This window comes from Mobula hypostoma, chromosome 23 (assembly GCF_963921235.1).
Source record: "Mobula hypostoma chromosome 23, sMobHyp1.1, whole genome shotgun sequence".
NCBI classification, from domain to species: Eukaryota; Metazoa; Chordata; class Chondrichthyes; order Myliobatiformes; family Myliobatidae; genus Mobula; species Mobula hypostoma.
In genome coordinates, this window is record NC_086119.1 from 16,909,825 (window position 1) to 16,925,701 (window position 15,877).

The window sequence follows — 15,877 nt, forward strand, 5'->3', positions numbered from 1 at the left end:
TAGCATGATGGTTGGCACAGACATTGTGGGCCAAAGGGCCTGTTTTCATGCTGTACAACTCTGATTCTAAATGACAAGTTCTTGCACTAAGTTCTGGTCACTCTAAGCATTCAGACTATTAACTGGCAACAGCTTTTCGAATGATTCTACTACCCTGTACAGTCTGAAGACAGGCTCTTACTCTCTCTCATTAGGAGATTCCTCCAGCCTTGAGTTGGATTCAGGATTCAGGATTCATTACAGATCCTTGCCCCAGTTCCAAGTTATCAAAGCATCAGGAATGATCCTGCAAAGCATGGGGCCTCCCTGGAAATAAAATCTGGTTACAGGTATGGTCCTGGCCAACAGCACCAGATCTGAAATGAAGATGCAGGTTTGGTAATTACAAGCAGACAGAAATAGGGTATTCTCCAAACACCATCCAGTAACTGGATCAAGTTGTATTTACTCATGTCTCCATCTCCAAAGGCTGTCCATCTTCCTTTGTAACTTGCAATGCAAAGGTCACTCTGCCAGACAGGTAGCTTGTGACCCCATACTTAGCTGCAGAACAGAAAGGGGAAAAATGTTTCTAGCCAAACTCACACACCATCTAGTGGCAGATTCCTGAGAAGCAGAGCAAGTAGTTGCCAGCATTGCCACAGATTATCTGGACACATTTTCAAAAAATCACCTTGGTAGTGTGTAAACTGGAGGTTTGCAATTTATTTCTGCATTGCCCCAGTTAGAAAGTGTGTTTTTTTTTTTGGTAGACCTCCCTGCATTCCCCATTCCAATTTTCATACCAGGCTATTTCTCTAACCACAACTTTCCCTCCAACTTTATCAAGTGTCCACCATTATTAGGGCCTGATTTGAAAACCTAGAAGTCCAGTCATTTAAATAGAAAGGGTCACATCTAGTAACAAAAAGAAATTTATTCAAAGTTTCAATAATACATACTGAACAGGTTATCTACAAATCTATGGTCAGGTAACATTTTCTTCCTGCTAAAAGTTACACTGAATATACAGCACAAGATATAAAAGCAAAAAAAAATTATAACACAAGAATTTAACAGAAATAATTTTTTTATCATGACACAGTTTTGTACTATATGCAAATACTAGGCAGAGCAGTAGACATAAAAGGTAGTTTTAAGAATTTAATACAAGCAGAGTATGGCAGCAGGTGTCTTCGCTGCAGATGATGTGGCTTGATAGCAAAACACAGTACATCTATTGTGTTCAAAAACATAACTAATTAAAATACATCTAAAAAAAACATAGGCAATGATGGAGAAAGCACTGACTGCAAGCGCTGACACCTCATGGGTATGCATGGCCAACAGTGCAGTACTGATCACTCCAGATGTTCTCTTGGAAGGGATCTAACTCACGAAACCATACTCCAACAGACTTAGCAAGAGAACTCGTAGTTGGAAGCAATTCACAGATGACTATAATTCTGAATAGGGAGGATTAGCGACTGTAAAAATGAATCCCAAAATGAAATCACATACAGACATTCACTACTTTTGTTATTTTGCTTGCAGACTGCAGTTTTAAAGGGTTAGGAACTATTTTAGTTTCTAGGAAAGCTTCAAGGTCTGTGCTGTGATGTTCATATCCCTTTGTGGACATCACTGCAGGAACAGCAGACAGAAATTTATATATACAGTGCAAGTATTAAGCTGCCCCCATAAATTCATTTGTAAATATTAGTTAGAATTGCAGGCCACCTTCATAACATTAATTACAAGAGTACCTGTGCTTATCAGTGGTAAACTTCATGCAGTGAAGAGTGGAGTCTTTCAATTAAGTTATTGTGGGAAGGGAATAGTTTGCTGATGTTATGTATGAAATATGCAGGTGTACTATAATCACAAACACAAAAGAAAATCTGCAGATGCTGGAAATCCAAACAACACACACAAGATGCTGGAGGAACTCAGCAGGCCAGGCAGGTGGAGAAAAGAACAGTCGACTTTTCAGGCCGAGACTCTTCAGCAGGTGTAATATAATGTAATATTGGGGGAAGTCTGGGACCAGAGGGCAAAGCCTCAAAACAGAAGATCATCCCTTTAGAAAAGAGATGAGGAGCAATTTCTTTAGCCAGAGGGTGGAATTCATTGCCACAGGCGGCTTTGCAGGCCAAGTCACTGGGTATAATTAAAGCAGAGGCTGATAGGCTCTTAATTAGTAAGGCGTCAAAGGTTATGGGAAAAGACAGGAAAATGGGGTTGAGAGGGATAATAAATCAGCCATGGTGGAACGGCAGAGCAGACGAAGAGGGCCAAATGACTCAATTCTGCTTCTGGGTCTTATGCTCCTATAACTAATATACCTCAGGAATGGTAAGCATAGTTAGCAAAATTCACTACAAATTTTAAAAAGTACTAAAATCCAGTTTCCTATAATAGTTGCTGTACTTTTACGAAAAGATTTCAGCACGCTTAAAGTGAGGTTTTCAACATGTGATATTATATATAACGGTGGAAGCTTATTCTTTTGGTATGATTTCTGGTTCAATTAGGTTTTGCATTGCTCATGAAGCTAGCTAAAGGTCAACTAATAGGAAAAAAAGAATTGATTTAGGTGATCCACTCTGTATCAGCATGCCAAAATTTGGCATACAAAGGCAAACACACAAGCTACCCTGGGAGAAATTAACAAATAAACTAATTTGTACTAAAGATCAAAAACTGAAGAGTTTACAACATCATATGCTTGACACTGGGGACTAATATAAAGCAATCAAAAATCTTTTTTTGAAAAATGAATCAAAACCAGATTTGCACCCTTTTGTGATAATATTCCTTGCAACATAAATGCACCTCCCCCTCCACAAGTTACAACATTCCAGGTTCATGGAGAAAAAAGCTGGGCACTTTTCCCTTAAGGGAATATTTTCAGGCCCATTCAAATCAAAAGTATACAAATAATGCCGCAGGAAATCTAGCTCTTTGCAGCACCATCTGAGAAGCGTCATTAGCAAAATAAAAACTCCACGCCATGTTAAGAGCCAGCTGTACATCTTTTTTGAGGTGGTCTTAACGGGACACATATTCAAACATGATGGTAGTTACCACTTTAAGCAGTATTGCCCCCATAAACAGACAAAATAAAAGTACAGATTGTGAACTATACTGGGTTAATTTAAAACCTGCCAGCAAAAGCTTTACTGTTTCAAACAAGTAATTTAGTTTCATCTTACATTTTTAATTCATGGAAGAAACCTTAAAACAACAAGCATTAGCGACAGTAAAATTAAAATATAGGAACTCCATCAGTAAAGTATGCCATTTCTAACAGTCAGTCCAAAGAGATGTTTTATTTTAAAATTCCATTTCATTTTTTTTTAAACTAATGACTTGGAAAGGTTATTGCAATGTTTTTGTACATAGGTCTGAACTCAAATAGTATAAAGCTCACTCCAGTAGAGACTCATCAATGGAGATGTTAAAACATTCCTTCCTAACTTTTGATAGGACACTGCTGCCTGAAATAATGTTCAGAGACCTACAGCAAAAAAAAAAGTGCCATTTATTCACTTGCATCTGCTCTACCTACTAATTTGATCTCGGCTTATTCGTATGTTATTGTCATTCTTGTTAAAAATGTTCCAAATACTTTATCTTGAAGGCTCAAGATCAAGAGGGGAGGTGATTCCAAACTTCTACCATACTGTTAGTAAGAGTGTTTCTCAATTCTAATTTAATTATCTTATGAAAGCTCTACATTCAATAAGACTTTCAATGTAGCACTTCACCGACTTTGCAGGAACAGTATAATCAGGGAAATGTAATGCTGCCAACAAAGTTAGGCCTAAGTATTCACCAGTTACATGCAAATTTCAATTTCTGTAACTATGGGGAATCCACAATGCTCATGCATATTATTGTCAAAATCAAAACATTTCTCCTTAACTCAGAGCACTGAGAAGCACTTTTAGCAGCAGGAAAACGTCAAAATGTGATACTACTTCAAGTTGATTTGAATAAATGAAAAACAAAATCCATGTCACTTCTTTCAAACAGGTTTGTGTCCTATTGTTGGTGTATGTACATTGTAAGTAAAGTTGCCATTAAGAAACTATCCTTAGTTGCCCAAAAGTATATGTGGCCACTTTATAGGTACACCTGCACATTAATGTAAATATTTAATCAGCCAATCATGCAATAGCAACAAGAAAAGCATGCAAGCACAGTCAGGAGGTTCAGTTGTTGTTTAGACTAAACATCAGAATGGGGAAGAAATGGGATCTAAGTGATTTTGTCCAGGGAATGATTGTTGGTGCCAGATGAGGTGGCTTGAGTATCTCAGAAACTGCTGACCTCCTGGGATCTTCATGAACAGTCTCTACAGTTTAGATAAAAAAACAGGAACAAAAAAAAAAATCCAGTGTGTGGCAGCTCTATGGGTGAAAATGCCTTGTAAATGAGAGGTCAGAGGAGAATGGCCAGACTGGTTCAAGCTGACAGGAAGGCGACAGTAACTCAAATAACCATGCCTTACAACAGTGGTGCAGAAGAGCATCTATTAACACACAATATGTCAAATCCTGGAGTGGATGGGCTAAAACAACTGAAGTCCACACTGGGTTTCAAGGTGTACTCAATTAAGTGGCCACTGAGTGTAGAATCAACAGATTAGCATTGTTCTAGAAGTAAAGATCAGAGCAGGTATGAATGGTGTATTCCTCACCTGAAAACATTTGAGTTTTCCCCCATTAATCCAATTGGTTATGCAATTTTATTTTGTGCAAAGCTACAATCATCACATCTGTTTCAATGTATTCATTTTCCTATTCATCAATAACATTTGAACTTGCGAACCAGAACTATTTACATTAAATTTCAGGCTTTCTTGTATCAGCCGTAAACTGCTGCAGATTCAGAAGTCAAACTAAAGAAATCCTTTGAACTGTTACCAGTTGTCAACTGCTGAGCACTCAAAGTGTAGGGCACCACATGATCAATTTATTCCTAGTCAAACCACTATTTGGCAAATGAAGATGCATTATAATTCATGGTCTGTGGAGGTTTTGCCATTAAATGCATAGTGAACGACATGCAAACATAGCAACAGCACACCTAAAGAGAGGAATGGCCAATTATTTAACTGTCTTAAATTATATTTTTTTTATATATAGGTGACAGAACAGTTTAATTTCCTTATAAAAGCTGATAATCTCTTTTTTCCCCCAAAACAGATCACCCAGAGTTTATGTCATCAATTAGGGAAATAAGGCAGTAAGTATCTTGGGCAGCAAAATAGTTATTGTTCAACCATAATTAAGTCATAAAGCAGATTAAGTAAAATAAAATACTGCAGCAATGCATTACATACATACAGAATGCATAATTGTAACAAAATAGGTCTGCAAAAATTAAATTTACAACAGGGTGCATAATTCTTCAACAACTTTTAAACATGTATAATGAGTCACACTGTGTTATTTCCCAAGGAGGAAAGTGAAAAAAAAGGTTGCTGAGGTAGTGAGCAGCGTTACTGTACAGAGCACAGTTGTAAACAGTATTTCAACATATGCACATGAAAAGCAATGATAAGGAAAATTGGCCATTTTCTCTATTTTACAATTATTAATTTCAAACACATGGTGACGTGGCAAAAAATAGTTTTCAGTTATAAATAAATATTACAGCTAAACATTAACTTCCGTTTCCTTGTGCTCCAAAATGAAGGAATGGCTGTACGTTTCCAGCCTTTGACATTTTCCTTTTTTGTTGTTCGTTCCCTCAAATGGTATTTTAGTTTAAAATAAAACCTTTTATTTGAACCCAGGACATTTCTATAATCTTCACACCAGTTGGTTGAATTCCAATCTATTTTTCATTAGGACACTCTCATGAAGAACAACATCTTTTAAAAATATTGCTTTGTCCTTTCAAAGAGTACTTCCCCAATAATCCACTTAATCCTGCATGGAAAATTGGAAAAGGGCCCAAATTTGGAGGAAGAACTTATCCTTAATTCAGATACAATGTACTACATCAAAGACACAAACTTTGATACTCAGATAGTAAAGAAATTGATGTTTTCATGTATGTAAAATTACATTTTGAGTAAAGCAATAAAAATATTAAAACCCTGATGTGCTTATGAGAATTTTTAATTATGGATCATACTATGAGTGCAATCACCAACCATAAAAATGAGGCAGACTAATCCTCTAAGAAACTATAAGCTACAGTACTCTAATGACCTATGGACATGGGATATTTTGGATCTTAAAATGTGTTATAGGACTATCACCATATGAAGTGGCATAAAATTAAACCACAGCCTATTAAGTACTGTAGCTCATTAAAAATACAGGACAGTTAAAACACAGAAGACTGAACTGTAAAACGTAATTAAAAGTGTGATCAACTGTGAGAAATTTCATGTTAGGAAATAATTTCCAAAATGCTGCACATTTAAGAGAACAAAATTACATCTGGTCTTGGACACCACAGGTTCGTAGTTAAACTTCCATGAGAAAAGCAAAAGTGGGTCTTTTTCTTGATCTGCTTGGCATGCCATACAAATGGAAGAATGATGATGGTCAATCAACATTTCAATCAATCATGGAAAATAAATTGAGCAACTCAAAAATTAAAGTGCACAATTCAATTAGTAGTTTTTCTCCTATATTTCTTCCTACTCCTTAAGACACCTACTGCCCTGCCTTTGCAGGCAACCACATCCATTTAATGCCTCACACCATCTATTTGTCATGCATGACCTGTGACAACGAGCATCAGCTGGACATTCTAACACATGGGCTGTTTTATCAATCCTAATCCACATGCAGAAACAGCTAGGCAGCAATCAGATCAGGAGAGGGATTTCTACCCAATTCACCACTTCTCCAAAAATGAGCTTTCATTCTTTGCATGACTCAGGACAGTTATCCATTAGATCCCAAAACATTTTAAATATATGTTCTATTTTTACCCATTCACAGGTGCTGCAAATGCCACCACGAACAAAACAGCAATCCAACAGAAAGAAAAGCATGTGATGCTCAGAAAGATTCTGTACACAGAAATCTCATTAAAAGTAGTCTTTTTAAATAATAAGACATGATTCTGTCAGTTTTGAAGAAATAAATGCAGGGAGCGATGTGCCATCTCAGAGAATCCCAAGACTACTGAAATCTTTAATAACGTCAGGAGAAATAGAGCAGAGACAATGACAACCACTTCCTTCATGAAAAAAAGGCTACTTCAATTTAGGACCTGGACATGCAGAGGAACTACTTCCTCAAGACTACTGCCAGTGATGCAGTAGACAAATTCAGTATAGCATTATAAACTACCATTTGTTTCAAAAATCTGCTGGTTGGAACGAAAATTATCATAATGCTGGACTTCTCAGACCTCAAATTTGACTAAGTCCCAGTACTTATGGATATAAAATTCTACATTTGAATAACACATTCTAGAGGGAACAATTATCTAAAATGGTATAGCAACAGAGATTGGGGCATATGTGCATTAACTGTTAAAAGTAACGGGGCTGAGAAAGCAATTACGTAGCATAGAAAATCTTGCCTTTTATGAATAAAGGCATAGAGAGCAAGAAGTGATGATGAAGTGTGATTAAAAAAAACATTTGCCTAGAACTGGAGTACCATGTGACTTTTTTGGCATCACACTTTGGGAAAGAAATGAAGGTCTTAGAGAGACAACACAATAGAATCATTAGAATGATTCCAGAGATGAGGAACGTTGGTTCCCTGGATGTAGTGGAGAAGCCGAAGTTGAAAGGTGGAGAAGGTTGTGCAAAGTATTTAAAATGATGACGGGTCAAGACAGAGTAGAGAAACTGTTCCTACTGGCAATAAAGTGAAGGACTGGAGAATGTTACATAGAGATGACAGGAAAAAGAGCCAAAAATAAAATAGGATAACCTTTTTTAAAAAAACACAATCACGGTCTAGAACCTGGATTGCACTGCTAGAGAAGGACAGTGGAAAACTGATCCATTCATGAGAAAACTGGAAAGATATCAGAAAAGAAAATATGTGCTGAGTTGTGGGAAGAGGGACGAGTTGGATTGCTCTTTCGTAGCACAACTATGATCTCCAAGGGCCTCCTTCCATGCTGTAACCAACCTGTGATTCTGAAAAGCACAAGGTGGATGTGTGTGTGTTGTTGTGTTGTGTTTTTTTTTACAAAGAACAAACAGCAAAACCAAAAACTGGAGCCACAGAAGAAACAGTACAATAGAAACCAGCACCATCTTGTATTTGATGCCCATTTTCAATCCCTCATTAATATAGGGGAATTCATACACCAGTGCAATGTAACACCAATGTGACTCCGAGCATTCTTTTAAACAAAGTTGCAACTTCCACACTTGCTTATATAGTAAATGACAATTTATGAGAATACAGATTCTAAGATAAGTGCAGGTACTATATAACATTTTAAACACCTGCACATTCCAGACTGTCCATCTAGGAATTTTTCTGTTTTTTCCCCCCTCTTGATGTCTATCGTTCCCCAGCATAATCAATTTCACTTGAACAATTAGATGGAGTATTTATCATAGGTGACCATGTACAGCAAAGCGTATCCACATGCATTTCCTCAGCCTTCCACTAATTGCAATCAGCTTCACATTCCTGTTCTGACAGAACAGTGTCCATCAGTATAACTGCTGTGTGGATTTTTCAGATGTTTGCACTAGTGTCCATTCCTGACGAAACATGGAACACCAACCTATTCCCAGATGGAGATACGGGAATGATGCAGACAGATGTATAACCTACTTGTAACTAGTCATTAAATCCAGAGTCCGGACATTAGACCACAATTTTACATAGTCAGTAAAACCACAAACCGATTCTTTGTTTTTTCCTCCTTGGAGAAAAACCAGAAGATTTTTTTCTTCTTCTTCTTCTTCTACTTGATAGAATTAATTGAAGATCCTGGGTTTAAGTCATTTTGGGGAACAGCGAACCTGCTGATCGGTAAGGTTCTAATTCAGCCACTGATAGCATGGCAGCTGCTTTCAAAACTTTTCACCAAGGTGGAGATGATGGCAAGACCTGGGATAGGAAAGGCACACTATCCACAGGTCTGACTGTTATATTCACAGGGCTTGGAGCGGGAGCTGGAGCTGGAGTATGGCAGACCTCAGCTGTGTCTGGAAAAATAAAAGATTGTGAGGGAGAAAGAGAAAATGAAGTCCATTAGCAAACAAATACTCTTCAGAAAGTAAAGTTTAATACTACAGAAAAAAATAATTTAAAGATGGCGTTAATCTGCTCCATCCCAAATAAATGAAGGAAAACAGATTCTCATTAATTTTCCCACCTCTAAATTTTGGTTTCTGGAAACAAAATCAATGGCAATTCCTTAATATTTCCATCGATAAGACAGCTGGCTTGATATCAAGGTATTTAAGGTTTACAGAAATATTAATGAGCTATCTGAAATTCAAAGACTAGCAGGATAGTCTGCAACATTTTGCACTTGTCACTGTATTTATTGGATTTATTAATATCTTGTATATAGTTTACTCTGGAGCTTTATACAACAAGAAACTTCATTGCACCATGGCGTATATGGCAATAAACTGATCTGAATCTGATACCAAGTGATTGCAGATATTCTGTGTCTATTTCAGATGATAAAAAGATTGTTCACAAACTTAATCTCACATTGGATTTGTCTCTGGGAACTGGATAACACAAAGCTACAGACAAATAAAAAGGTTCATTCAGAAGAATGGACCTCTTAGACTTTTTTACTCGGTGGGTGAAAGTCAGTGCAAGAGGTTGCCTAGTTTAACAAGTTTAAAAAGAGCTCGGGAATTTTTCAGCTATTTTCTCGGCAAGTTGCAATCAGCGCGTGGCCAATAAAAAGAAAGGAGGTCTAAGCAGAGTGGCTATTATTAGAGTGGTCCTGCATTGGCTCAACAGACTTGGGCAAGCACAGGCCAGGTTCTAAGCTAAGTAAGAAAGTTTCTTCTAAGTTTTCTTTTTTGTTAGTACATAGCTAGTGCACTGAGAATGGATCTGAAGGCAGTGGTATGTTCCTTGTGTGAGATGTGGGAAATATGGAAGACCTCCAGTCTGTCTGATAACTACATCTGCACAAAGTGCATCAAATTACAGCTCCTTGGAGACTGAGAATCTTGTGAGTTAGGCACAGAGCTGAAAAGCAGGATCTCCAGGATAATAATTTCTGAATTGCTGCCTGTGCCACATGGCATTGAGGGTAAGAACAGGGTGATTTGGCAGATGAAATGCCAAATTGGTGCAGGGTGCATAGTTGTAGATTTCTGGATCATTGGAATCTCTTCTGGGGAAGGCATGACCTGTACATAAAGGACAGGTTGCATCTGAACCTGAGAGGCACCAAAATCCTTGTGGGCAGGTTTGCTAGAGCTGTTGGGGAGGGTTTAAACTAATTTGGTAGGGAAATAGGAACCAGTGTGATTGGCTGAGGATGGGGCTTTTGGTATACAAGTAGATACAATGTGTACTGAGACTATGAGGAAGGACAAGCAGATAATAGGGCAAAATTACAGTCAGTGGAATAAATTATCCGTGTAAAACAAAAAGGGTGATGAACAGAGGACTGAAGGTGCTATATTTGAATGCACATAGTATACGGAATAAGGTAGATGATCTTGCAGCACAGTTAAGACTGGCAGGTATGATGCTGTGGGTATCTCAGAGTTGGGGCTGAAAGAAGATCATAGGTGGAAGCTTAACATCCAAAGAAAGGACAGCCAGGTAAGTAGAGTTGGTGGGGTGGCTCAACTCTATTTGTAGAAAGAGCTGACAAAGGATCAGCAGATGTAGAGTCCTTGTGGGTAGAGTCAAGAAACTGCAAGGGTAAAAGAAACCCTGATGGGAGTTATATATAGCCTCCGAACAGAAGCCAGAATATGGACTACAAATTACAACAGGAGATAGAAAGGGCATGTAAAAATGACAATGTTAAAATAATCATGGATATTTCAACATGCAAGATAAATTGGGAAAATCTGGTTGGCACCGGCTCCCAAGGGGGGAATTTGGAAAATACCTACGAGGTGGACTTTAGAGCAACTTACGGTTGAGTCCACTAGGGAAACAGCAATTCTGGATCGCGTTTTATGTAATGACTCAAATTTGATTAGGGAGCTTAAGGTAAAGGAACTCTTAGGAGACGGTAATGATAACATGATAGAATTCACCCTGCAGTTTGAGAAGCAGAAACTAAAATCAGCTGTATCAGTATTACAGTGGAGTAATGATAGAAGCAGGAGAATGTAGCCTGCCAAAGTTAATTAGAAGGGGACACTAGCAGGTACGACAGCAGAACAGCGATGGCTAGAGCTTCTGGGAGCAATTCAAAAAGATACACCATAAGATACACCCAAAGGCATAATATTCTAAAGAGAGGATGAGGCAACTGTGGCTGACAAGGGAAGTCAAAGTCAGCATAAATGCAAAAGAAAGAGGATATAATGTAGCAAATATTAGTGGAAGGTAGAGGATTTGGAGGCTTTTAAAAACCAATAGAAGTGAATGTAAAAGGCCATAATGAGTGAAGAAATAAAATATGAAGGATAGCTAACCAATAAAATAAAACAGTTTGGGTTATTTTGCACATTTGCTGTTTTGTCAGTCTTTGTGTGTAGTTTTTCATTGATTCTATTGTATTTCTTTATTCGACTCTGCTTGCAAGAAAATTGCAAGCAAAGGTGCCATGTGTTAATGCAACACTCTTACAGCTTGGGTCGTTTTCAAGAACGGCGTTTAATTCAGGTGCTGTCTCTAAGGAGTTTGTACATTCTCCCCAGGACTGCGTAGGTTTCCTGCAGGTGCTCTGGTTTCCTCCCACTAAACAAAGACCTAACAGTTGGATGGCTAATTGCAATTGTAAATTCTCCTATTACTATGCTAGAGTTATATCCGGGTTGCTGGGCAGCACAGCTTGAAGGGCCGGAAGGGCCTATTCTGCATTGTATACCAACAAACAAATAAATAAATAATACACGACGTATAGGAGGAGTTAAAGAGTAATATTTACATAGCAGGGCTTGTGTATTTGCACAAAAAATCCATTGAGAAAATATTTTTGACTAGATTATGCATTTTATTTTCAATGGGGAAGGAAGGTGGGGCAGCTGAGAGGTGTGAAATGCAAGTGGCAAGATAGAGAAAATAAGAGATGCTAATCAAAGATCAATTAACTTCCCATTACGGCAAAACATTAACAGAGCTAAGGCATCCCTTTCTCACATATCCAAACTGTAAACACAAAGTCCTGGAACCTGTCCAGTTGGCCAGCTCAGACCCATACTGAAGTGCCAATGGAAAAGGAATTCAAAAATGAATTGCTAATTCAAAATGACAATACTTTGGACAGATGCAAGTCTTACAAGAGCAACCTTTATTGGCTACTTACAAGGAGTGGGGCAGAAGGTAGAAAATAATTATACTATTGGGGTAATCTCAATTATTTGGAATCTCTAAAAATAAACCAAAGTGATGAAGCCGCCAATAGTTTCAGAGAATGAAGGTAGCTGCTGACTTCAAAAAGAGTTCCTACGGCAAGAAAACAGCAGACTTTATTTTCATATTCACCAGCGAACCTATGGTGAAGTCAAAGCAAATTTTCCTCAGTGCATTAGTGGAGCTGTGAAAATAAAAATGGGCCTTTGCAACTTTTTTGGCTTACAGAAGTCCACCTAAAGGCAAAATTATACAACTTCTTATATGTTGTCTTATTGAATGATGATGTCCGAAGAAGGATCACTGAATGAAGTACATTAAAATTATTTATGCTATAAGGTTTACACATGCAAGCACTTATCAACTTCCATCCATAGCAAATGCATTTGGTTGCAATAAACACTTGTGACACCATTATTACTATAGTATCAGTTGGACATGCAATATACAATTTATAATCAGTAATATAAAAGAGATATAATGAATGACTTTGAAATGGTAATTGAATTACAACTGTGAACCAGGCATTAACTGCTTCACCTGCAAACTCAGAGGAGATTTCAATTAAATAGACAGTAAAAATGATAAAATGAATTAGGTAGATTCGTACCTGTCATTAAACTAAAATTAATAGTGACTAAAAAAAAATCTTCATTGGATTAATCAAACAAAATTAACAAATAGGAGTTCATGAAATGGGCCAAGGAGACACCCAACTAAAATCTCAGGGAAAACCAAAGTTTCTGCCAATTTATTAACAATCCATAAAATGCTCCCCATTATCAAGCAGTATGTTGCTGGAACCCTGCCAGCTATAAACCCTTAATCTTTTTCTGTCCATTCCATTCCCTTTATGAAAAACCAAAGGCAACCCAACAGCCTCGCAAACGAAGCTCGCAAGTTCGAGTCCCCGAGACTGCCTGTCACTCCAACTCACTTGCCTCAGCTTGGTAAGTTTTGTCAGTTCTCAACTGGGCCGCTAGGTGAAGCGCCACGCAGTACCAATGCATTCCATGTCAGGTGGGGTGAGGCGGCAGGAAGGCAGGCAGAATCCAACTCGCCCCATTTCAATTGCGCTTCCTGCTGGCCAATTGTGGAGTGGCACTGACAGCAGCTGTAGTGAAGTCCTCCCCTGAAGGGGGATGCGAGGGAAAAAGTGGCATCCATGGGAGGAAAATCTAAATTAAAAAAGCAAACTCAGGCAATTGTTTGTTATAACACTAACAAAATAATAAGCAGCGTCAAGTTTTTGTTTCTAATGTCTCTACCTTGGGTTAGTGGATTGAAAATGGAAATTTAGAACTAGAGTTTAAAGATTTACTGGACAGCATTTTAGGAGATGTATATGAAATAAAACGTGGCAACTATAAAACACAGCAATCTTTAACATAATAAAGTCATCCATGCAATATAGTTACCGGATAGAAAACTGGATATTAAAAATACATGGAAAATATTAGTATACAATATATTCAAAGCTACCAGGACAATGCTCTCACTCCCAGATCACTTTTAAAGCCTTGTATTAAAATTCAGCTGTGTACCCAAAGTTGTTAACACTTTGCAGTTTAAATCAATGAGCATTAATATATAGTGCACTGCACTAATTGAATTTGTAAAGCTGCAGTTATGAACGAAATTACTCAAACCAGTATTTCAGCTTTTACCTCCTAGAGGCCTTGACGATTAGACACTGATTGGCAGAGAACTGACAACAGTATGAGTGGATTCTAACAACACTCTTTCAAACAATGACAAGAAGTTAGTTTGGTTTTAGTAAAAATATGATGTTTGAAGATGACTGGTTGTGCTGCTTGTTACTTGCAGACTTGACGTAGTGTGCAACTGTGATCAATAGTTATAAGCACGTTGCTTCCTTTGAATCAAAAAATCACAACCTTCTACAGGTGGATGTGATTTACTGATTGAAAGAACAACAACTGAAAAGTTCCACTGAAAATATTCACTGGCATTTTCCTGACATCAGATTCATACGATATTCAGAACTCTTCCTCCTCACCCCAATGTCAGAGAACACAAGAACACCAGGAAACAAGAGCTAAAAGCCACCTGGTCCCTCAAGCCTGTTTGTCATTGAATATGATCATGGCTGATATGCCCTAGGCATTGTCTCCTCTTCTGTGCCAATTGTCTATAACCCTCAATTTCCCAACCTTTCAAAACGTAATCCATCTCCTCTCCAAATGTATCCAATCATCCAGTCTCCACAATACTCTGGATCTCAAATTCATAGAGCACTCACGGAGCAAGAGCTACAACATGTTACAAACTGTGAGGGGTTTACCACTAAATGCTCAAGACCAAAGGAACAGTACTGCCATATTTCATTTCATATAAAGCCCTTACTATCACAGGTAGAAAGCATCACTTAATTCAATTCAAGATGAATTGAAGGAAAATAGAAATAGTTCCACGCATTTCAACCACCATGGTACAAGTAGATGATTCTACTCTGTCTCTGATGAGGAAGCAGCATCTATCAGAGATCCTCACCACCCACGCCATGCTCTTTTCTCACTGCAGCCATCGGGTAGAAGGTACAAGTGACTCAGGATATGCATCACCAGGCTCAGGAACAGTCACTACCACTCAACTATCAGGCTCATGAACAAAAGGGGATAATTACACTCACTTGCCCAGCCATTGAGATGTCCTCACTACCAATGATCTCACTTTAAGGACTCTTTATCTTATTATTTCATATTCTCGTTATTTATTGCTATTTATTTATCTTTGCATTTGCACAGTTTGTCATCTTCTTGTTGATCTTTCATTGATTCTGTTATAGTTACTATTCTATAGATTTGCTGAGTATGCCCGCAGAAAAATGAATCTCAGGGTTTTATGAGGTGACATACAAGTACTCTGATAATAAACTTTACTTGGAACTTTTAAAACTTTGCACAGCGTTCCAGCTGCTCTATCAACAGACTACACAACAACAAGAGTTAAGTAGTACTCCTCTGGCACATGAAAAACTTACCCGCAATTCAGCAGTTGCACTCGATAAGGGACATCCTAAGTACTCGATGGTATTTCATGATGGAACATGAATTCAAGTTTAACACAGCACCACTGGGTGTTCAGAATATAGCAATAGACAGATGACTATAATAAAACAAATGTACTATCCCATATGTTCTGAAGGTTAAGTATAATTATAAAATTAAAAATACAATGATTGACATACAGTTGTTAAAAACAAAGCTCCCTTGTTTTATATAACTTTAACAAAATTAATTTTAATTACACGCAAATCATTTAATAAAGTGTAAGGTGTTGTCATGGCTTGATTCCCAAACATTAAGAATGAGGATTTGGTTATTTGGTTTTAAAAGGAAACCAGTGCTCTATAAATTATAATAAAGAAAATTAACAGAATTCAGAATTACATACACTTTAAGTAAAAT

At 37.7% G+C, this 15,877-nt stretch overlaps 1 protein-coding gene across 6 annotated transcripts in view; it reads right to left on the bottom strand.

Annotated features, from left to right (window-relative positions):
* The window catches only part of LOC134336972 (vascular endothelial zinc finger 1-like), a 73,190-nt gene that overhangs the window by 10,756 nt on the left and 46,557 nt on the right, over positions 1 to 15,877 (bottom strand). For 3 of the 6 annotated variants that reach the window (XM_063031714.1, XM_063031710.1, XM_063031711.1), the window contains one exon: positions 952 to 9,139. The exons of 1 other annotated variant lie outside the window; for it this stretch is intronic. In XM_063031714.1, coding sequence (XP_062887784.1) covers positions 9,015 to 9,139 — 125 coding nt within the window. In that variant the 3' untranslated portion in view covers positions 952 to 9,014. Of the gene's footprint in view, positions 1 to 951; positions 9,140 to 13,383; positions 13,625 to 15,877 lie in introns of those variants that run through there. 2 more of the 6 variants (XM_063031712.1, XM_063031713.1) reach the window with 2 other exon arrangements.